This window comes from Gymnoscopelus microlampas (genome assembly GCF_963454915.1).
Source record: "Gymnoscopelus microlampas genome assembly, chromosome: 17".
Classification (NCBI taxonomy): Eukaryota; Metazoa; Chordata; class Actinopteri; order Myctophiformes; family Myctophidae; genus Gymnoscopelus; species Gymnoscopelus microlampas.
In genome coordinates this window covers 41,129,326-41,153,474 of record NC_139954.1, presented here as the reverse complement: position 1 = coordinate 41,153,474, position 24,149 = coordinate 41,129,326, and the positions used below count along the sequence as shown (strand labels likewise).

The following is a 24,149-nucleotide window of genomic DNA, read 5'->3' as shown; positions in this document are numbered from 1 at the left end:
TAATCAATTTACAATATCTGACTGTCTGACTTTAGGCTATAATGTCCAAATCTACCCCCACCTGAAGAATGCTTTTGTCCATGTTGAGAGACGTGAATGACAGGCAGGTGTTTCAGACTTCCTCTCCATATCTAAGAAGAGCCCTCAAGCTATGAAAGAGCTTGTTTACTGAATCTCTGTTTGAAAGGGATATGACTGTCTCTCTCCAGATAAAACTTTTTTTTTACCCCTCATTTTTCTTTTTGTTTTTACTTTTTAATTAAATAAACGTCCACGTGCAACATTCAAGGATGTGGCCTGCACAAAAATGATTACCGAAGCATTTCTATATGCACCTGTTACATTTGATTACAGTTCTATCAGTATGCAGCTATACCACAAATCTTTATTTATTAACTTTTACATCAATTAATGTGTTATTGTATAAGATGGTGTGTTGCAAGTTTCAGTTGTTAAATTAGCCATTTGATTATGGTCTGGCCCACTCTCTGGTGACTTAGAAAACAAATTGGCCCGAGGCCAAACTTACTTGCCGACCCCCCCCTGCACAAAACAGTATCAATACTGTTTTGGGGTGTTTAAGCTTTCCTATTTAATTAGTCTTGTAGGGGCTTATGCCTGAGGTGCACATGTAACTATGGGTGAAATTCCACTAAGGATATCGTAAATCTGATGTTATCTCCCACAGCGAGTGCTGTGTGTGGGTGTTTGCTTCCTTCAAACAGCTGTCTTCGCACGCCACTTCATGCTTTTGAAGAGGGTGTAGGTGTGTGTTTGCGTGAGAGAGAAAAGAGTGAGGAGTGAAAGATAAATAGAGGGAGAATTTGGGTAAGAGGGCACATGCGGTAGCACGCAATTACGCTACAGTATGTGTGAGTGTTGTGCTGTTGTTGACTGGGAGGGGAGGGACCAGAGATAATGGGCCAGATTGTGCATGAAATGGCATGCGTGGCCAACATGACTAGCAGGATTTACAATGAGCTTCATATCATGTTTCCCCGCATGCAACACAGAACGAACAAGGAGCAGGGCAGGTGTCATCGAAATGGAACTTTAGTGATTGGCTTTATTCTTACAAATACAGACTAGCTACGTTTCAAACTTTAAGTAGTTAAATGCATTTTCTTAGCAGTCAGTCAATGCTGACTTTTAGGTGCTATAAGCCTTCTAGCACCTAAATGTCAGCGTTGATTGACTGCAAAAAGGCAATGCTTGACCCCTTTAGTATAAGGAGTCAGAAGCAACTACTATAGAGTCTATGGAACTTCAATGTGATGAATGCAAATGTTCTTCCTTTTGTATAAGGGCTTTTGTCTGCTATACGTTTGTTTTGAAAGTTATGTATTTTGCACACTCAACAAATCTAAGCTGTGTGAGTAAGATAAAAAAAAGAAGAAAAAACACAAAGAACAAATGCACGTAAGAGAATGATTAACTGGACCCCAATCTCTTAACCGCTAAATTCGACTTCAAACTCCACAGGGAATCTATAAAATTTAACCTCCTAGGGTTATATAATACCCAACAGCAGACTGGGCTTCCTGTAGGAGGAAAACACACGCACGCACATGCACGTGCGTGTACACACACACACACACACACACACACACACACACACACACACACACACACACACACACACACACACACACACACACACACACACACACACACACACACACACACACACACACGCTTGCATAGTACAACTTCAGCCTTGCAAAGTCCAGCCCCCTCTTAACAGCACCCTCCCAGTAGATCTTCCCTCTCACAACAACCACCAGAACAGGCAGGCTGAGGCTCGGGCTCACACAGTGCAGAGTCAGTCTGCAGAGACAAACAGAAGGAATGGGCAGGACACCGTGGTTTCCTCCTGCCGTGGGCCTGCTGGCCTGGCTGTGCTGCTGCTCGGCTCCGGGGCCCGTTCAGGGGGGCAAGGTGCTGGTTATGCCCGTGGACGGGAGCCACTGGCTTAGCATGAAGCTGCTGGTGAAGGAGCTGGCCGAGAGGGACCACGAGGTGCTAGTCCTGGTGCCCGAGACCAGCCTGCTCATCGGGGACTCGGCCAGCTACAGGACGGAGAAGTTCCCGGTGCCGTACACCAAGGCGGACCTGGACAGCACCCTCAAGAACCTGAGCCCGTTCATGAAGACGCCGGGGTTGACGGACGTGTTCGTCAACCTGCAGCGCTTGATGAACTTCACCAGCCTTCAGGTGGTGGGCTGCGAGAGCCTGCTGTACAACCAGCCGCTCATGGACCGAATGCGGGGAGCGGACTACGACCTCGTGCTCACGGATCCGTTTCTCCCCTGCGGTCCCATCCTGGCGGAGACTTTCAAAATCCCGGCCGTCTATTTCCTGCGGGGACTCCCCTGTGGCCTGGACGTGATGGCCGCCCAGTGCCCCGCTCCGCCTTCCTACATCCCCATCTTCCACACGGGAAACACGGACAGGATGAACTTCCCGCAAAGGGTCAAGAACTTTGTCATGTACATGTTGGAGTCGGTCCTGTGCCGCATCATGTACGGCAGTTTCGACGAGCTGGCCGGCAGGTATTTGGGCGACGGCATGACATACAAGGACGTATTAAGTCACGGCGCTATCTGGCTGCTCAGGTACGACTTCACCTTCGAATGGCCCAAACCCATCATGCCAAACATGGTCCATATCGGTGGCATCAACTGCGGCGGGAGGGAACGCCTGCCTGCTGTGAGTGTGTAAAGAGCCTGTGCTTAATACCACTTAGAACCTGGCGTCCGTCATTTTTGTGTATGTCATTATAGATGTAGAATCAGAAATTGTAAAAAAAAAAAAAAGGGGGAAAAAGCAGATCTACAAGCTTACAACGCGGCACATCGCGACTCGTTGTGAGCTTGTAGATCGGCTATCTTTGCCGTGCAACACTGTCTTACCATGAGAGAGGGCTTAAGTGACAAACCATGTGTGTGCTCCATACTACAAATGACAAACCCAGGCATAAACAATCTATAAACAAGGCATGTACAATCCCCTAAAACTGTCAAGTCACACAACTGGCTTAAAATATGCACCAGCTAACTTCACCATAGTCTATTTGTTGTGAAAGAACATTTTTGAATGATGCAAGTTTTGGCTTAAAGACCTATGTTTACACTCACACTCTCACTTGAGCATGCGAGCGAGTGCACACGCAAATACGTATCCATCTTTGCTGCAGCGAGACTTAGGCTACTGCACAACATTTAAACTAACATTTAAGCTCATAGGGAGCACACCTAAAACGACATGTAGTTGTTAGGCAATACACAAGAAAGGTTGCACTCTGCAATTCTTCTTCTTTCAGTGTTCTAGTACCTAGCCTAGCCTGAATATTATGGTCAAGAGATCATTATGCATCCCTCATCTTATGAATAGCAGCTCGATGTTCCGTCACCAACTAGTAGGTTGCATTGACAACTTTTCACGAGGGCAAAATGCCAATGTTGAAATGATTATCAGGGCGGCTGCAGCTGTGTGTGTGTGTGTGTGTGTGTGTGTGTGTGTGTGTGTGTGTGTGTGTGTGTGTGTGTGTGTGTGTGTGTGTGTGTGTGTGTGTGTGTGTGTGTGTGTGTGTGTGTGTGTGTGTGTGTGTGTGTGTGTGTGTGTGTGTGTGTGTGTGTGTGTGTGTGTGTGTGTGGAGGGAGTTAGCTTGCAGTGTGATAACAACGTGAATGTGGGTGTTTCTTCCACTGCTCTTGTGACTTGTCCTCTGGAAACACTCACAGTGCAGGCTGTGAAATTTGAACCAGGAAAAGGCAGTCCCCTGGACTCTGGCCATTGTTAAACAGAGGAACTTTGGGAGCCTTGTTAGGTTTGCAAGCAGCCGCACGTATCCTACAAATTAAACACTTCAGCCCCATGTTCAACAATTTTCTAACTTTTTTTTCAAACTTAATAATATTTTCAAAACCTTTCTTTTTTTGTGTGTGAAAGAAAGGTTTTGCCTATAATGTCATGCCCAAAATGGGGACGCCAGATATAGGTGCACATGTACTTTTATGTTTACTGAATCAAACATGTACTTCAAATACTCAGCCTATGTTTACTGAATCAAGTATGTACTTCAAATACTCAGCCTATGTTTACTGAATCAAGTATGTACTTCAAATACTCAGCCTATGTTTACTGAATCAAGTATGTACTGTACTTCAAATACTCAGCCTATGTTGACGGAATCAAGTATGTACTTCAAATACTCATCCTACTTTCACAATGTTAGTGTCTCTGAAAATACTGATGGAAGTAGAGTCATGTCAACACCAGTATCCCACGTGACTTGTCTGAAAGTGATGCTTTATATACTGTATGTGTGTGTATCTTATATAATACTTGTTTTGAAAACATAACTGCAGTAAACTGCCACAGCATTTAACCCATCCAATCCAGGAACGCAACTGTGTCATTTTAGATTTATTTGGCTATTCAAAAATAGCAGATATACAAGCTTGTAGTGCGGCACCAAGTGCCGCGCTATGAGCTTGTAGATCTGCTATTTTTTTTAAATCGTGAAGATTTGTGCAAATCTTTGAATATATATATATATATATATACACACACACTTTTATAGCAATTTTTTTTTACTCAAATCTTTGCTTCTGGGATCCCTGGAACAAAATATTTTGAGATGGGGGTCCGCGGCCAAATAGATATCATTTTGGGGGTCCTTGACGTGAAATGGTTTGAGCACCACTAGCAACATATCAGAAAACTGTTATTTAGAAGACATTTGTAGATGCATTCCCGGATTGAATGGGTTAAGAAATCATTACATACACATGTATTGTAATGAATGGCTCTGGAGAATAATGGTCTCTCATTTCCCATCTCCCTGCAGGACGTTGAGGAATTTGTGGAGGGCTCAGGAGAGCATGGTTTTATTGTCTTTACTCTGGGCTCCTTGATATCCGCAATGCCTGAGGAGAAGGCCAAAGTGTTCTTCGATGCCTTCAGACAGATTCCTCAAAGGGTAAGAACTAGTAAGAACAGACAGGATCCCACTAAGGCCGGCATTTTGTATTGTGTTATATCATCGCTGTCGGGAAAGAAACCTCCTATCTCCATAATCCTAACTTTTTCCGTAAAAATTAACGCCCTACTTTAGCATACTACAGCGTCACATCGAAAGTAGCGGATCCACAAGCTCGAAACGTGGCGTGAAGCAACGCGTTTTGAACTTGTACAGTAGATCTGCTTTTGGACATTATGAGGTTTCCACCCGACAGAGACGATATCCAGTTGAGAGGGGTTGCCGTTCACACTAGGGTTGGGCAATTAACCCAAAATATATCGAAACCGATATTTAGAAGAACCAATAACCAACTTAGAACAAAAATAATCAAGAATATTTTTTTCGTATATATTTTTTTATAATAGACTAAATCGATTAGTCGGATTAACCACTTAACCCTGTATTACGCTTTGTTGTACATGGTGGTGTGCAAAAATAACAAAAATAGCTGATCTACAAAAAAAATAACCTTCATTGATCGTCATTGAGGCAAACGTTTTAACCACTATGGTTTAACCCTATATGGTTTAACGGTCCCTCAGGGCTCTATACTAGGTATTTTTGAGTTTTTTTGGGCAGAAAATAGCCGATCGACAAGCTCACAACTCGTCACATGCGTGTTGTGAGCTTGTCGATCGTTTTCCCCAGTAAAGTAAAATATTTCAGAATTGTACTTAAGTACAGTACTTGAGTAAATGTACTTAGTTACTTTCCACCACTGATTAGAATGCCTCTCAATTGTGTCTGGGGGGGTGACCACTTTTGATTAGGTCCTGCATGCTCACTACTACGCAAATAACTACTGAAAATCCAAACAAAACCGTCTATCATTGGCTTCCACCAGGCAAACCGTCTCGCTCAACAATATAATAGGCTACTGTACTTCGCTGTTGTCGGGCAGAAACCTCTTATCTCCATATTCTAACTTTTCGCGTTTTTTCGTAAAGTAACGCCCTACTTGATCATACTACAGCGTCACACAAAAGCATCAAAAGTAGCAGATCAACAAGCTCGAAACGTGGCGCGAAGCGACGCGTTTTGAGCTTGTAGATCTGCTACGTTTGATGCTTTTGAATTTGAATCCTGAAAAAGTAACAGCTTTGGACGTATGAGGTTTCCACCCGACAGCGACAATATACTAGGCTACTGTATATGGACAATAATTGAAGTAACCCGTGCACACAGTTCCACAGGTGCTGGTTGATTGGTTGCAGGAACATTTAATCAGTTCAATTATATTATATTGAGTATATTCAAGTACTGATTTAAGTGCCTTGTCAACACTGAAACAGAAAATTGTTTGGGACATTTGTTTGCAGAAACACAAATTGTTTATTTTACAAAGCTGATCATTTTCATAAATCTTTCTGCAATCTTTTGCTGCTTAAGCTGTGAGAGATTTGTCCAGTCAGCATAATCCTGTAGGCTTATCCTAATCCTGCCTAACTGAGACACAGAACTTTGACCCTGAACTTGGTTGGTCATAAAAATGTAAAAGAAAGAAAGAGAAAAAAAAGATACAAGGCCAAACACTGCATGTTTTACAGCAGTGGTTCTCAAAGTGGGGTCCTTGGGGGGCGGGGGGGGGGGGGGGGTTTCCAGGGGGTAAAATGTTATACAGCATCACAATCATTTTAACCCCTTTATCCATATTTTATGCATTGGTTATTCAAAAATAGCAAATATACAAGCTCACACCGTGTCACTTCATGCCGCATTTTTTAAAAATCGTATCGTGTTTGAAACATGATTTTTTTTTAAACCCAACCCTTCTCTTCCGGGGGTCCCTAGCACAACATCTTTTCAAGTGGGTGTGTGGCCAAATACATATCAGTTTGGGGGCCTACATAAAATCGTTTGAGAGCCAGTGTTTTACAGTAATCTGGTGCTGTTGATGTTTCAGGTTTTATGGAGATACACCGGTGTTGTACCTGACGATGCACCTAAGAACGTCAAACTAATGAAGTGGCTCCCTCAAAACGACCTTCTAGGTATGTAACTAAAGATGCACCTAAGAATGTCAAACTAACGAAGGGGCCCCCTCAAAACGACCTAAAATTGTCATGTCACCATGACTCAGCCATAACCATTTAAGGAGTTCCCTATGCAGCTACGCCTAAATATGGAGTGTGTTGTCATGGCATCGGCAAACAAATCAGTCAGCTCCATATATGGGCACAAAAGGGGGCATGCCCATATATGGGCATATACTGATGACATCAGGGATTTCCATATATGGGCATATCAGTCGGATGTGCGGCGTAGGTGTGACTCTCGATGTGATGAACTTTGTGGGAACTTTCTTTTGTATTATGATCAGCCTATGTATTTAATCTACTGTATGATAAATTGATATGTGATTTAGATGGTGTATGGGAGGCCACACAGATATGCCAAAGTGCCTAACAAAAATGAATTAATACAATTATGAGCCTAAAGTAAACTCTTAACAAAAGCCACAGGGCGTCAAAGCCCAAAGCTGTTGGGTGTGGACGTGGTTGTGTCAAGAGGTGAATGTTTGAGTTAGAAATGGGATGTGGGGCGTTGCACAACTTCAAACAAAACAAACGGTAACCGCTGTAGCCTGGTGGCTAGTACCGCTAGGCACCAACTGCTGCTACTCAAAGCACCTGCACCCAGTTTGGCAACAAACCACCGTTCGTACAAGGTCAGATAACTCTTATCTAGAGTTAATGCAGTGATTTTATTTTTACCTTTTTAATTTTCACGGACCCCCAGTTTGATATATATTAGGCCAGTGGTTCTCAAAGTGGCGTCCAGGGACCAAATACATATCAATTTGGGGGTCTTTGACTTTAAAATCCTCAGTTTTCATTTAACTCTGAGTGTGCAAATGGATCCAAACGTTTGGTTCCTCTGCAACTGTACTGTAACTCCTCAGAGTTACAGACCCGTAAGGGTCCATTTGGACCCCTGGTGGTCCCCAGACCTAACGTTACATGAGAATCAGTGAGTTAGGAGTTCAGTGTCTTGCTCAAGGACACTTCGACGCAAAGCCGGGAGGAGCCTGTGGGAACCTTCCGTTCCCTGACTCTCCCTCGAGCACAGCTGCCTGTAAAGGCTCTGACCCTCCAAGCTGAGGTATAGTCGGTCCCTCTCAGTTAACGTCGATTACCATGTGTGCCCTAAACATGGGTCATATACATGTGAGGTGTGTATCGTGCTATCAGTGGCATCCAGGCATGTGCAAGGGTCGGTCACCTGGTTTTCGCTGTGTCACTTACTCCCTGAAATGTGTTACTTTTCACGGAGTAAGTGACACAGCGAAAACCAGATTATTTTTTTCCATTTCTTGAAAAGTAACACTTTTCAGGTGTGTCATTTACTCCCTGAAAAGTGTTACTTTTCAGGAAGTAAATGACACACCTGGAAATGGAAAATTATCTGTGTTCCAGTGGATCCAATGTTGTACTTTTGTAAAATCCCACACAGATTCACAAGCTCTAGTTAATACCTATCATTCGTTCAATATAATTTATCAAACGCATTTGGGGTGCATAAGACTTTTCTGAAAAACTTATGTTGCTATATATACTGTATAATGTATATAGATAAAATCTAAAATGACACAGATGCTTTCCCGGAATAGTTTTCTTAAACCTATATAAAACATCCATATGGATTGTCCTTTGACAACCTCATGTAGCCTCATCTCCAGTTGCGACTACGTGCACCAGGCGAACCTTGCCCTGACCAACTAGTTTGCCAAGATGGGTCACAGTGGCTTTGGCAAAGTCACAGTTGAACGTGTGAATGGCATATAATACATTACTATGTCAACCACAGGATGTGTGGCCACTAACACCCGACAACACCACTCTATTCACAAGGTGCTGTTGAAATGTCACTGGAGCAATCCATAATCCAAAAGGGATGACCGTATAAGAAGTTACAGATATATTCTGAATTCATGAATTATGTCATGCTCATTTAGATTGGTACAGGATGGCATTAAAAAAAAGGAATGTTTAGATACCTCAAATAAACCTAATCAGTTCCTCCCGCTTAACAACCACCAAACATTCCAAGTTACTCACAGACAGTTTTGCCATTTCTCTCACCTGCCCTGCCAACATGGGACTTTGTGTGAACAAGAGTATCAATCAAGTGTACAAGCTGAGAAACTTGTCACACAGCAGTAAATGATTAATGGATTCACTACATTTTAGCTTGAGACAGTACGTGAGTCAACAAGTGCCAGCAGGCCAAGAACTGTTTCACCTTGGCTGAACTTTATGCCCAACGATCATACATACTTTTCTTTTTGAGAGGATTACAGTTGTTTTCTCTTTTGCTAAAATTAAAAGTAAATCCATTACATTCATGCGTTTTTTGTCTGTTGTCTCCCTCTCCTGATGAAGAGAGGTAATCGCAACAATGTTTAAACTACAAGGAATATGGCGACACAGTATGTGGTGTCTAATCTGGAACGCTGCCTGCTTCAAATAACTTTGACATTGGCAACCAGTAGATGTCCTACCCGACACCAGGGTCTAAATGTCTCAGCAGAAGAGTAAGGAGACCACCTCCAGCCACTGCAGATACTGTAGGTGTTATAAAGCAGTAAAGATAAATCAAATAAAGTAGGGTCCAGGGCCAGGCAGCGTCAGGGTTCCTTGCAGGGGTTCTAAACGGATCCTTAGCTGGTTCCATTTGTATAGGCTACTCTCAGAGTTATGGGGGTCCTTGAAATTTTAAAAAAGTTTGAAAACCATTGTATTAACATACTCTACCATACAGATAATGTTTTATTTGTTTAAATAAGTCCTGAGTTATAGGCTTTAAACACAACAAATCAGGTTTATAGGTGGGTTACTCTCACGGCAACAAGCAGACCCTGGACATTTTGTGTTTGGTTAACTGAACCCTGTGTGCTTTTCCTGTTCAACCTCTTGTGTGGTCAACATACAGTAACCATGGCGACCCCTCCTCTCAATCCCACTCCAACTCGGTACAATAACAAGCGACTAACAATGACTTGAAGGTTTGATGGAAACCTTCCAAACACACTCCCTAGCTAGCGTTGCCAGATTTTGCAAGAGAAAAAAGCGGTCTATGAATACAAGCCCAAAAGAAGCTTTACGTTTTACCACTTTACGTCAGCTATTTGAAAATAGCAGATTTAATAAAAAAAACACACCCTGTGTGAAGGAAGCGGTGCCTTTGGGGCGGGGCTTAACTCATTTCAGTTCGTCCCTATTGGTCGTCTGAGTCCACTTACCAAATTTTTACTTGGTAGCATGCTGCAAACTGGAATGATGGCTGTTTAAAGCCCAGCCAATGGGCAGACAGAGGGGCGGGGCTTAAGTAATTACAGTTAGTCCCTATTGGTGGTTTTAGTCCATGTACAAAATTTGTACTCCCTAGCATGCTGCGAACTTGAGTTATGGCTGTTTAAAGGCCAGCCAATGGGAAGACAGAGGGGGCGGGGCTTCAGCAATTCATGCTCGTCCCTATTGGTGGTCTAAGTCCACATACCAAATTTGGAGTTGGTGGCATGCTGCAAACTGGAGTTATAGCTGTTTAAAATCCCGTGCTTAAACGGGCGGACGGACATAACATACGCTGGGGGTCCCTGGACCCCTCTTTGATAACTTCAGCAATTCATGCTCGTCTCTATTGGTGGTCTAAGTCCACATACCATATTTGGACTTGGTGGCATGCTGCAAACTGGAGTTATAGCTGTTTAAAATCCCGTGCTCATCCCGTGCTTAAACGGGCGGACGGACATAACATACGCTGGGGGTCCCTGGACCCCTCTTTGATAAGCAGTGGCACGTGTGGCCAATGAGAGGAGAGATGGCATAGGCAATCTCCAAGTCCATGTGTGTGTGTGTGTGTGCGTGTGTTTGTATGTGTTGCTTCTTTGCCGTTCATGCTCATCCCGTGCTCATACGGACGGACATACGGACAAAGTCAAGTGTAGAGCGGTTGGCACCGCTAAAAATAGCAGCTCTACAAGCTCACAATGTGCTGACGATGTGTTGTGAGCTTATAGATCTGCTATTTAAAAAAAACATTGAAATATTTTGAATATTTTTGATACATTTAACAACACAAATCTTGTATAACCCTAACCCTAACCGCGGACGTATCTGGGGGTAGAAAAAACAACATTAGAAAACACGCCAAAATAAGCTGCTACATGTTAGAAACGAGCCCCCCCTACCCAAAAAAAGAAGCTATATTTACAAGCGGCTCTACAAAAAACAAACCCAAAGTCACTTATAATAAGCAGATTTGCCAACACTGTCCCTGGCTCTGTGCATGGCATGCTGTAGCTTGGTTGTGCTAAGTTTACACAGAGTAGTTTAACCACTGTCAACCGGCCGTCCCTATGTTGGGCATGTCATTAATCTAGAGGGATTTATTTTATTTGTCACTTTAATACAGGTAACAAATATTGGTGTGGCGTGTTCCACATAGACTGTACTATTGTGCTATATTATAGGCAGCGGTGGACCCTAACAAAGTACATTTACTTGAGTACTGTACTTAAAGCTGCACTATGTAACTTTCTTCTTCTACCCCGGATTTGAACCTGGTTTCCTGCGCAAGGAAACTGGGTTCTTATTTTTGTCATTTTTAACATTGAGCTAATGGAGCCTACTTGCTTGCTCAGGGGATAAATTGAATATTGACCTTCACATCAAAATCTGTGTCAGATCCTGTGTTGCGATCTAAATGTCAAAACACTCTGTGGGTACAACAATAATCTGAAACATAGCTTCACCTATAAGGTTGTCCTCATGAGGCACCCACCTTCTTAACAAAAGACCCATCGCGAAGAAATTAACATAATAATAATAATAATTGTCCTTATTGTACTTATACACAAAAAACATCCTATCAGCGAGGCAGTTTGTTTAATGCTGCAATGGCTGAAGGAACACAGCTCCTACTAAAATGAACTTCTTCCCATTTTAAATCTGTATCGTCCAGATGGCATGAGTCTGAAGTGACGATGTAAGGGGTGATCAGTGTCATTTGCTATCGTGAGTGCTAAACGTGTGATGGCCTTATTGTTCATATCAGAAAGTGTGGGTACGGGAAGTCCGATAATCGTAGAGGCAATAGGGGTAATACTGAAAAGGTTTGTTTTTGTTAGACATGGAGAATATGCATTGAGTGCGTGTGCTTTGTCCATGGTCTACTCCTCAGGTCATCCCTTGGCCAAAGCCTTCCTGACTCACGGAGGGACACACGGCATCTACGAGGGCATCTGCAACGCCGTTCCTATGGTGATGATGCCGTTGTTCGGGGATCAGATGGACAACGTGCACCGCATGGTGTCCCGTGGCGTGGCCGAGCAGGTCAGCCCGGTCGACGTGACCACTGAAGAACTAGTGGCGGTGATCAACAAGGTCATCGGTGACAAAGGGTACGAAAGCAGCGCTACACACAGTGAAATCCCGAGGGTTCATTTAACACAGATTGAACTTGCATTGATTTAACAATCTGCTCATTCACTCTGATCTGCTACAAAAGTAGAAGATTTACAAGCTTTGAGCTTACAGATCTGCTACTTTTGATGCTTTTGTGTGACTGTGTAGTATGATCAAGTAGGGTGTTAATTTATGAAAAAACACAAAATGTTGAAATATGGAGATTTCTGCCCGATATAATACATCTCTCTCTCATTGACCGCCCACAGTTATCAAGAGAGGATGGATACGCTGTCTGCGATCCACCTGGACCGGCCCGTGGAGCCCCTGGACCTGGCCGTGTTCTGGACCGAGTTCGTCATGAGACACAACGGCGCCGAGCACCTGAAGTCCGGGGCGCTCCACCTGAACTGGTTCCAGTACCACAGCCTGGACGTCATCGTCCTTCTCCTCGTCATCGTCGTCACCGTTATGCTGGTGACGCTGAAATGCTGCTTGTTCTGCGGCCGTAAGTGTCACGCCAAGGTGACCGGCAAGAGGAAGAAGGAGTAAGCGCTCGCTTTGCAGCGCGGCTGTTGATTACGGCGTATAAACAACACACTAATGAGGTGAATGGTGAGGTTGAAGGAAATAATTACTGGACTGAGATGTAAAAAAAAAACCTGCTGTGCTGTGAAAACGATTAACGTGTGTGTGTCTGCGTGGGTGCGTGCGTGTGTGTGTGTGTGTCTGCGTGGGTGGGTACGTGCGTGTGTGTGCGTGTGTGTTTCTGATGCGCGCGCGTGTGTGTGTGTGTGTGTGTGTGTGTGTGTGTGAAACTGCAGTATTGTCATTGCATTGTCCTGATAGGTGACATGCTGCAGGCAATCATTAAAGCTTTTTGTCGACAAAATAAAGTTATTTTTTACAATATTGTTTCCAGATTAAGACTTGTGGTTGATTTATTTTTGGTGCATGACAAATATCTGACATCTTGAGTACATTTAAAGCTCTCCCTCTCTTCATTTAATGTATCTTTAATGGCTGGTAGAGCCTTGTGGAAGCCTTTGTTGAATGGTTCTGTAGTCGTCTTAATTTTTTCTTTACCCCTTTTTTTCCCCAATTTAGTCCTTATGCCAATTGATTACTTCCCTTACTGGCTAACCTGGCAGTGAGGAGCCCTCACCGGGAGGACGTAGAGCCTTTGTCCTAGTCCTCCCGCCCAACACTCCCTGCTGACAGGTGCCGCTCAGCCCATAGGATTACGTATACGTACAATTATCACCCTCCCCACCTGGTGGGAAATTGTGTGGAAAATGTTTAATAACACAAATCTTCTCTTCTGGGGGTCCCTGGCACAAAATCTTTTCAGTTGGGGGTCTGCGGACAAATATATATTAATTTGGGGGTCCTTGACATAAAAACGTTTGAGAACTACTGGTGTAAAAAGTACCCTGTTCGGAAATTGTTCTTTTTTTCCCATGTGCATGAAGAACAGGCTGACCACAGACAATAGAGCCGTTTTTACACAGACGTGCTTCAGTGTAAAGGTGTGATATTTCCCCCTCACCTCATCTCTGCATGAGTCATATGAACAACAAACATGGACCCCCAGTTTCCTGTGGAGGGTTGGAGGGTAGAACACTTGTTGGCAGATCACCAAATCCAGCTCAAACTGTTCACATGCAATGATGCTCCTCTACTTCATAGCTGTGCTTCAGCTGCTGTCCCTCACTGGTAAGATTACATTTTTTTGGCTTAAAAAAATATACAAATTGATTGCTGTTTAGTAATACAATCATATCGTTGCTGTCGGGCAGAAACCTCTTATCTCCATGTTCAAACTTTTTGTGGTTTTATTTCGTGAATTAATACCCTACTTGATCATACTACCGTCACACAAAAGCATCAAAAGTAGCAGATCCACAAGCTCCGATATATTTTTTTATTTCAATCCTGTAAAAGTTACAGTTTTGGACACTGTATGAGGTTTCTACTGTTTTTTTCAATAAATCATTTTACTTAAAGTGACACAACGTTTCAGGCAGAACACTCAGGCTTAAGTGCTTCTAATTGTCTCATTCAGTTGAATCATTGAATATAATAGAAAATGTTGTTCAACCCTGATATTGACCCGCTAATGAATGAGGCGGTAAGTCATTTAGTGTGATGTAATTTAATGTAATTAAAGATAATATGTTTTTTTTATTATTATTGAGGCAGAACACTCAGACGGTGCTTATTTTATTGTCTCATTCAGTTGAATCATTGAATACAATGGAAAATGTTGTTCCTGATATTGATGACCCTCTGTTGAATGAGGCTATACAGTAATTTAGTGTGATGTAATTAAAGATGAGATAATATCTTTTTTCTTATATAAAAATTATTGTATATTGTTTTATCCATTCGTTGGGATCAAAATTCCTTCACGGGCAGGAAGTGAAGTTTGAGTATCACTGCAGAGTCTATTTACTGTACAGCCTTATTCACACATGTACCACAACCTATCTACATGAACCATGTGACAGATGCCACCTAGTTACAGTACAGCCACATGATCACTCAGGCTGTTGAAACTTTATGTTTTACTCTGGAATCTCTTAAGATTTGTAATATTGCCAGTGGCATTTTGTGGTAACTGAATCACAACTGTTACACATGACTTTTTCCTGTTGTATATATTTTTTAAATAACAATTTAATCTCAGGGGCATGCTGGTTGGTAGTTGCTGGCTACAACAACCACAACTTCCTATTTTCGGTTCCGCCTGTAGATCTGTGTTTGCGAGTATTGCAAGCCGTCACCCAGTTTCCTGTCTCTCTATCAGTGCTGTTGGGCAGAAACCTCTTATCTCCATATTCCAACTTGTGTTTTTTCCCCGTAAATGAATGCCCTACTACATGATCATACTACAGCGTCACACAAAAGCATCAAAAGTAGCAGATCTGGCCCGTACCACTGGCCAAGCGGTTCGGGCACCTAGGCTCCAAAGCAGCCTGACAGTGCGTCGCAGGTCCGAGTCCCGATCCCGACAGCCTTTGCTGTGTGTCACTCCCCATCTCTCTCTCTTCACCTCACTGTCAGTAAAGGCAAGAAAAGCCCCCCAAGTGCCAGATCAACAAGCTTGAAACGCAGTGCAAAGCGAAGCACATTTTGAGCTTGTTGATCTGCTACTTTTTCTGTTTTTGAATTTGAATCCTGAAAAGTAACAGTTTTGGACATATGAGGTTTCCACTCGACAAAATATCACAATTATGTTCCATCTTCTATTTCAGTGTTTCAGTGAGTCGAGACTCAAAAGTGGGTCAAAAGTTGTTCTGACAGGGTCATGGACAGGGATATTGTTTATTTGATTAACCACTTGAACCTTAGCATCCCTATTCTGTGGTTAACATTCAGAATAGCACATTTACAAGGTCACAACACGGCACACGACACATTGTGACCTTGCAGATCGGCTGATATTGATATTGTTGGCGAAGATATTTAGTGTAGTAGAGCCATTACAGGAGGGGGCCTTGTATAGCACTGGTTCCCATTTGTGTGTCGTGGAGAAGTAGTGAAAAATGAAAATAGCCGATCTACAAGTTTGTAGGTCGGCTATTTTCACTAGTTTGGGTCCCGGGGAGACATCAAATGTCTATTTTGGGTCTTGAGCTAAAATGTTTGGGAACCACTGTTGTATATGGTTCAGGTGATTAAGTTGGTCACTAAACTAAACCGATATGAAACAAACAGAGGCCCTGTCCTAGGTAATGTGTTTTACAGTCAGTTTGTGTTTTTCATGTAAGGGGCTTCTGAGAGCGGCGTAGTGGGAGGAAAGGAATCCAAGCCTCATTCCAGACCCTACATGGCAGAACTTCAAGTACGAGGACATCATGTTTGTGGAGGCATTCTCATTCGAAAGGACTTTGTGCTAACCTCGGCACATTGCAAACAGTGAGTTCGTTTTTCTTATTGAGAGTAAAACAAAACCTGATTTATACAATGAGTAATGTAATATATCGAGGCTATTTATCAGAATATAACGCTATTTAACACTTATTTTAACCAAAGAAAATTACTTACCCTACCTTTAAAGGGATATTTCACTTTCAAAAAAACTTTGGGTCATTTTATTGTCTACTCAGGCTTTTGTGAGCCCCCAGACCGTTTTTAAGTTGCTTGATTCAGTATTTAGATTTTTAACATGTTAGAGTCATCAAAAACACCCGTCATTGGTTCTGGTGACTCACCCTGCCCTCCTAATACTCGGGGGGGGGGCGGCGTGTTTTTTTTTCATAAACTCTTCCATTTATTTTTTATTTATTTTTTTGGAAAATGAAAAAAATTTAATACAATAAAAAAATAAAAAAAAAGTAATCGAAAAAACACGGCCCTCCCTCGTGTATTAGGAGGGCAGGGTGAGTCACCAGAATCAAGGACGGGTGTTTTTGATGAATCTAACATGTTAAAAATGGAGTTTGAAGTTATAATGGGTTTGTATGTGAAGATGTGTCTGATAACATGAATATCAAATATCTAAATACTGAATCAAGCAACTTAAAAACGGTCTGGGGAGCTCACAAAAGCCTGAGTAGACGATAAAATGACCCAAAGTTTTTTTTAAAGTGAAATATCCCGTTAACCTTCATTTCTGTCAAATTTCAGGAAGGAGGACTTGATGGTGGTACTTGGAGCACACAACAGAACCAAAGATGAGAAGAGTCAACAAAAGATCTCAGTGGCCGAGTACATTCCACATCCTAAATATTATGATGGCAAATGCAAAAATGACATCATGCTTCTGAAGGTAATCATCTCTCACCGTGTAAAATCAACTAATATCACTTCTCGACTGTGACTTATTTAGAGGCTAAAGTAATGTTAGTACAGTAGTCATTAAGACTATTATGGGAAATGTTTGAAACTGAAAACTTTAATTATGATGCTACGTAGCTATACATCCCCCACCCACACACTGGAATTTCTGGTACAATTCCTTGTGGTTAGTCAATGGCACCTCTAATCTTGCTCAGTAAGTATTGACTCTTGCAGCCATGGACATTTCACTTGCACCACTGAAGTAAGATTCTCATGGTATTATTATAAGCTACTTAAAGCCTCTGTTTTTGCAGTTTGACCACAAGAGTGCAGTATAGAGGTACAATATTTTCTGAACAGAGAATGTGAGAGCTTGTGCCTACTGTACATACTGCGGCATTGCCTATAAATATCATCTGTCATTTGTTGTGTAATAAAATGTTCAAGATATTTTAAAATTGTATTGTTAAAATTGTTAGAAAAATATATATGCAAATACTGCAAATTCCACCTGCTGTTGCCATGTGTTCATTAAACATAATCTAATCTAATGTATGCTAAATCACGTGAGGACAAATTACTTATTTTCTATCAATTGCACACCCTATGAAGCCTTGAATCCATGTATTTTTCTTTGTTTTTGTCGCATTCTTAAGCTAATAATTTAATTCCCATCTCCTACCGGCTAATGTATCAGGTAGGAGACACAAAGTAGATTATTTGTGTCTCCTACCGGAAATACACACGGTCATCAAATTATTGTCTTAGGAATGCCACAAAAACAAAAATAAATCCATGAAATCAAGGCTTCATGGGGTGTGTAATTGATTTTTTGGGTGAACTCCTCCTTTAAGACAGTTTCTCTGTATCTTCACACTTAGAGCTGATCTGAGAACTGTTCTGTTTTTTGTTGTTTTTGCAGTTAAAGACAAATGCCAAACTGACCAAGAACGTGAAGCCCATTCAACTACCCAAGTGGAATCAGAAGATCCACGCCAACACCCCGTGCTTAGTGGCTGGCTGGGGCCGAACTAACCCCCGTTCTGGCTCCCCTGCCTCTGACGTACTGAGAGAAACCACCGTCAAGATGCAGGCCGGTGCTGAATGCAAAAGAATTTGGCAAGACTACTTCTCCACTGACCAGATGATATGCACCCACACTGATGGAAATAAGGCAGGGATCTGCCAGGTAATGGAACAGAAATTTGAACTATGTAATCAGACAATGTATTGTGTTGGAAGAAATGCTGCCATCATCATTATTGAAGTCCCCACTCCCTCTCCTTTACAAGACTTGATGTCTCTCTTCATGTTTTTTTTTCCCTTTAGGGAGACTCAGGTGGTCCACTCATATGTGCCGGCAAACTACATGGTATAACTGCCTTTACAATAGATGGTAGATGTGATGACCCCGGCTACCCACATGTGTTCATTAAAGTCCCCTTCTTCAGCCAGTGGATCAAAACAGAGATGAAGGGGTGAGGATGTGTTGCATATCGTTTCTGTCGGGGCAGCATATTTTCACTTTTTTCTGGGTTTTCTTCCGTAAGATTAACGCCCAACTTGATCATACTTGTAGCTTGTAGATCTGCTACTTTTGATGTTTTTTTAATTTGAATCTGAACAGTGAACAGTTTTGGAGATATGATGTTTCCACCCGACAGAGACGATATAAGGCCATGGAAGAGGTTTACAGAATGTTACAACAGAGCAATACAACACACTGTAAACGGCAACAACAAAAGACATTTGGAATTTATTTTGTAAATCTTGTTAAATCATGTGAACAATATATACACACAAAATTAGCAATCCATGGCCTAATATAGCAGCAAAACTATAGGAATAAAGGTGGTGTATTTTATAGACGAGTTGTACTGAACTCGGAGGAACTCATCACATTTATAAGTATGGTTTTTATGCATTTTAAGTTGATATGAAAATTGTTTTTGAAAAAAGTCCCCAGAACAAAATGTGTTTCTTAACTTCTAAACCAATTACAGCATGTTTAGCCATCATTGACTCAGTTATTCAGCAAGTTCTGTAATGTTTTTTAAAGATGATAGAGATAATGTAAGCAAAATAAAAAAAATATAATCATTAATGGAAAAGTTGTTGGTCCCATTTTACACACTCCCCGTGTCAAGATTGAAATACTTTTCTTTACACCATCTGCTCCTCTTTGTGAATGAAATTGATTTAATAGCAATTAATAAGAGATCATAGATTTCATCTGCCATGTGGTCTATTTGACAATTTCATGGAAAGACCAGGCAGTTCTACTATATAGCTAGTTTAGAATTAGGCCACATGAAATTGAACTGTGTGTAATATAAAGTTAATAAATAAACATAATTAAATCCACACGGTTTAATGTGTTCTCCTTTATCACGTATTGCGCAGAGGTACACACAAACTGTGTGCAAGGTCATAGGTTATCAACATCTATTATAAACATACAGTAAATGTGTGCATGTAAAAGCTGTTATGTGACCGTGGTTCAACAGACAGACAGGCAGTCGGTTGGCATTTGAAATAAGCCTTTACCGTGCTTCATTTTCTTTTCTCTGGACAGATTGTTTATGTACCTGATTGTCTGGGGGGAAGACGCTATTTAGCTTTATTTATCTACTGCCAGTGGCCTTGTGGCTGTTGGAGCCTATATAGAGTCACACCAGAAGTTATTGTAATTTCTGATGTGGCTTAAAGACAAGAAGAGTGGGTGAGGAGGGCGTATTAATGAGAGTTTATAGGCAAGCATGTTGACCACAGAGCAGCTCCTCAGTCGTAGTGCAAGCTTTTGAAGTTGAACCGTTTCCTTTCTGTGAAACCTGTCATCTGCACAGAAACGATCGAGGGGTGTTGTACTCTATGTGAGTTGATTGTGGTAACACTGTGTGCTGTGCTATTGTCACTATGATACAGACAAAGAATGATAAATAAAAATGTACCTGACTGTGATTTCTGACCAAGAGCCACTGTGCACTGTGCAACGTTACATTTCACGCAGCAACAATGGCCACAGATCACACAGTTTTCATACATGCATGCTTCAGTGTAAAGGTGTGATAATTCTCTTTCACCGTGTCTCTGCATGAGTCATTCGAACAACAAACATCGACCCTCAGAGTTTCCTGTGGAGGGTAGAACAGTTGACTGACAGATCACTGACAGACAAACTGTCCATCTATTCTGTATCATAATTCTGCCATGGTGTTGGCAATGTACACAGATTTGGGACATGACTTGTGGAATATGTACTCAAAATAAACTGGTAAAATATACATCCACATGTCGAAACAGGGACACAGGGAGTTAGCATTTTGTCTACTGTACTCTGCTTTTAATTACAATTATTTTGTAGCTATCTTTCATGTCTGACACCCCTTGGTGCTTATTATGCACTTTGATGCCTTGCTCAATGACACTTAAAGCAAGGACAGTTTTCTCCATAGCCTACAGTTTCTCCATTTATCTTATAACTTTAAACCCTAGGCCTAGATAATGACAGTATTGTCTTTCTACATGATGCCCTGGTTCAGGTGAGGTCCAATTCACATATAAAATGTGTTCCGTAAGTATTGATAGTTGTGTGTGTGTGTGTGTGTGTGTGTGTGTGTGTGTGTGTGTGTGTGTGTGTGTGTGTGTGTGTGTGTGTGTTTCCTCTGTGTGTTAAGCATGTGCAGCAGTTGTATCTGGTTTGCCCGTATAATGTGACCTTCTTCTGATCAATGTTTGGATCTATCATGTATTGCGCTTTTTGTGCAGATCCAAATAAAATAATTCAAATGTGTGTGTGTGTGTGTGTGTGTGTGTGTGTGTGTGTGTGTGTGTGTGTGTGTGTGTGTGTGTGTGTGTGTGTGCGCGTGCACGTGCGCAAAGCAAGCCCTTCTGCACCTCAGTGTTCTGATTGATTGATTGATTGCATACTTCATTAACAAGATTGTTAACAGTACATGCTGAAAGGATAACACAACAAGCTCACAGGGGCTTGTTTCCATTGTGGTCTGTACCTTCACCCGTAGAGAGAGGTAGGTTAATATGGAGGTTGAGTGGGTGTGTGATGTCCTTTACTACTGAAGTTGCAATGCGTGCAATGGCTTTGTTGTTTAGTTCTGTGAGGTTGGGTGTGGGGAGACCAATTATACTGTCGGCAGTGTTAAATGCTTGTGAATTTGGCCCGATTACGAACTGATAGCTTATAGCGGATAACGGATTACATTTAAAGCTCTCCCTTTTTATGAATTTCATGTATTTGTTAATGGAGGCCTATTAACATAGCATATTAGGTGGTTCTGTATGGTGGCCTACGATTTTTTTTTCTTTTTCTCTTCCCAGTGTCTGCCATAACCACACTTCATTTTATTTTCTCTGGACAGATTGTTTATATGCCCGATTGTCTCGGGGAAGAAGCTAGCTTTATTTATCTACTGCCAGTGGCCTTGTATGGAGCCTGTATGTAGTCACTCAGACCAGAAGTTATTGTCATTTCTGATGTGGCTTAAAGACAGGAAGGCGTATTAATGAGAGTATAGGCAAGCATGGTTGACCACAGAACCGCTCCTCAGTCGTAGTGCAAGCTTTTGAAGTTGAACCGTTTCCGTTCTGTGAAACCTGTCATCTGCACAGAAACGATCGAGAGGTTTTGTACTACTAGGCTACTGTATGTGAGTTGATGGTAACACTGTGTTGTGTTGTGTTATTGTCAATATGATAAAGACAAAGAATGATAAATTAAAACTTGCCTGACTGGGATCTCTGGTGAAATAACTCTTCTCTATACAGTATTATGGAGGGAGGGGAAAAAATATTGTCCTATGTTCTCTGGCGCTCCTAAGGAAACACACAGGCCATTGAGGCCAAGAACCAGTGGTGTAAAGTAACTAAGTATATGTACTCAAGTACAGTACTAGGGATATTTCACTTTCAAAAAAACTTTGGGTGATTTTATCGTCTACTCAGGCTTTTGTGAGCCCCCCAGACCATTTTTAAGTTGCTTGATTCAGTATTTAGATATTTGATATTCATTTGATCAGACACGCCCCCTTCCTATAGACCAATTATTTGTTTACAAACATTGAGACTGGACGCACAGGTGACTGCTTCATGTAATCAATTCCCAACAGATCCCCAAACCTGCTGTTTTGGGGTGAGCTTGTTTCAGTTCATCCAACCTCCTCTGTGTGTAGGCTAGTGGGGTGCGCCCTGGCGACACATATATATATACTTCATCGCGCAACGGTATAGCGCACCGAGAACAGCTGACATACAAGCTCACAACCGCGTCACGGATGCGACCGCTGTGAGCTTGGAGATCTGCTATTCTCGGCCGTTCTCTGCGCGCGACACCTTCGCGGGACGGAGCATAAATTAGTCTTGACGGGCTGCAGCTGCGCGAGCCAAGCAGGTTCTGATGCCATGATCATAGAGCGCTCCCTCTGGAGGTGGAGTTTTGAGGACAACTGCTTTGAATTGTTATTATTGTTTACACACAACAGAAACCAAGGATTATATATTTCAAGAGCGAGAGATCACAGTAAAAATCCTAAGCATTCTTCCTCCACACTGGGAGAAAAACAGCATCTGAAAGTGTGATGGGATGCATTTTTACACGTGAGACTGTGACCACTTTTACATTGCATCTTATGAGCGGTGGGGTTCTTTTGCTGCCGACCTGCGTGCGCATACTGTTTCGTATCAGTGTGACGTCGTCTGTTAAGGCGTCTATACAAACCCATTCTAACTACAAACTCCATTTTTAACATGTTAGATTCATCAAAAACACCCGTCCTTGGTTCTGGTGACTCACCCTGCCCTCCTAATACGCGGGGGGGGGGGCGTGTTTTTTCGATAACGTTTTTCATTTATTTTTAATATTGTTTTTGGAAAATGAAAAAAAGAATACAATAAAATAAAAAATAAAAAATAAAAAATAAAAAAATAAATGTAAAAACGTAATCGAAAAAACACGGCCCCCTCGTGTATTAGGAGGGCAGGTTGAGTCACGTGTGTGTGTGTGTGTGTGTGTGTGTGTGTGTGTGTGTGTGCGTGCACGTGCGCACGCGTGTGTGCCCAAAGCAAGCCCTTCTGCACCTCAGTTCTGATTGATTGATTGATTGATTACTTCATTAACAAGATTGTTAACAGTACATGCTGAAAGGATAACACAGCAAGCTTCAGGGGCTTGTTTCCATTGTGGTCTGTACCTTCACCCGTAGAGAGGTAAGTTAATATGGAGGTTGAGTGGGTGTGTGATGTCCTATTATACTGAAGATGCAATGGCTTTGTTGTTTAGTTCTGTGAGGTTGGGTGTGGGGAGACCAATTATACTGTCGGCAGTGTTATGCTTGTGAATTTGGCCCGATTACAAACTGATAACTTAATGAATAACGGATTACATTTAAAGCTCTCCCTTTTTTATGAATTTCATGTATTTGTTAATGGAAGCCTAGGTGGTTCTGTAGTTTGGTGTGAATTATTTTTCTTTTTTTTGTGATTTCTCTTCCCAGTGTCTGCCATAACCACACTGCTTAGCTAGTATGACAAGCCAGCTGAGCTGGTCCACATAATGCCATACTGCAGCACAGACCTGCTCACTTTGTCATGGGTTCGAATCTTGATTCAGTGCTCTCTCTCTCTCTTTTCCCTCTCCTTCCTGTCATTCCCAATCTTCTGGTCAAGCAGAAATATCCTGAAATATATGGCAGCACTAAAGAACTACCGTGGTATTGATGGTTTTCGAGTAAAAACGCACCATGTCAACCTGTTACAGTACCAGCAATAAAAATCTGTTAATTATTTTAGTAAATTCATACACAGCAAAATCCTGAATTAATTGAACTTGGTGTAAAGAATGACCATATTAGGGATTTTTCTTTACACTCGTTCAGGTGCACGAAGAACAGACATGCTTCAGTGTAAATGTACGATAA

The 24,149-nt window shown here is 41.9% G+C and overlaps 2 protein-coding genes across 2 annotated transcripts; both read left to right on the top strand.

Annotated features, from left to right (window-relative positions):
• The first annotated feature begins 1,759 nt into the window (after positions 1 to 1,759).
• LOC311065224 (UDP-glucuronosyltransferase-like) lies at positions 1,760 to 13,355 on the top strand. The gene is made up of 5 exons (XM_084085452.1): positions 1,760 to 2,709; positions 4,853 to 4,984; positions 6,930 to 7,017; positions 12,209 to 12,428; positions 12,702 to 13,355. The coding sequence occupies exons 1-5, from the start codon at positions 1,849 to 1,851 to the stop codon at positions 12,982 to 12,984; spliced, it is 1,584 nt and encodes a 527-aa protein (XP_083941578.1). The 5' UTR covers positions 1,760 to 1,848; the 3' UTR covers positions 12,985 to 13,355.
• A 205-nt stretch (positions 13,356 to 13,560) lies between these two features.
• On the top strand, positions 13,561 to 19,517 carry LOC311065229 (granzyme B-like). Its single transcript, XM_084085458.1, has 5 exons — positions 13,561 to 14,148; positions 16,206 to 16,353; positions 17,065 to 17,206; positions 18,140 to 18,406; positions 18,547 to 19,517. Exons 1-5 carry the CDS (start codon positions 14,100 to 14,102, stop codon positions 18,697 to 18,699), a joined length of 759 nt encoding a protein of 252 aa, XP_083941584.1. The 5' UTR covers positions 13,561 to 14,099; the 3' UTR covers positions 18,700 to 19,517.
• Positions 19,518 to 24,149: the final 4,632 nt, after the last annotated feature.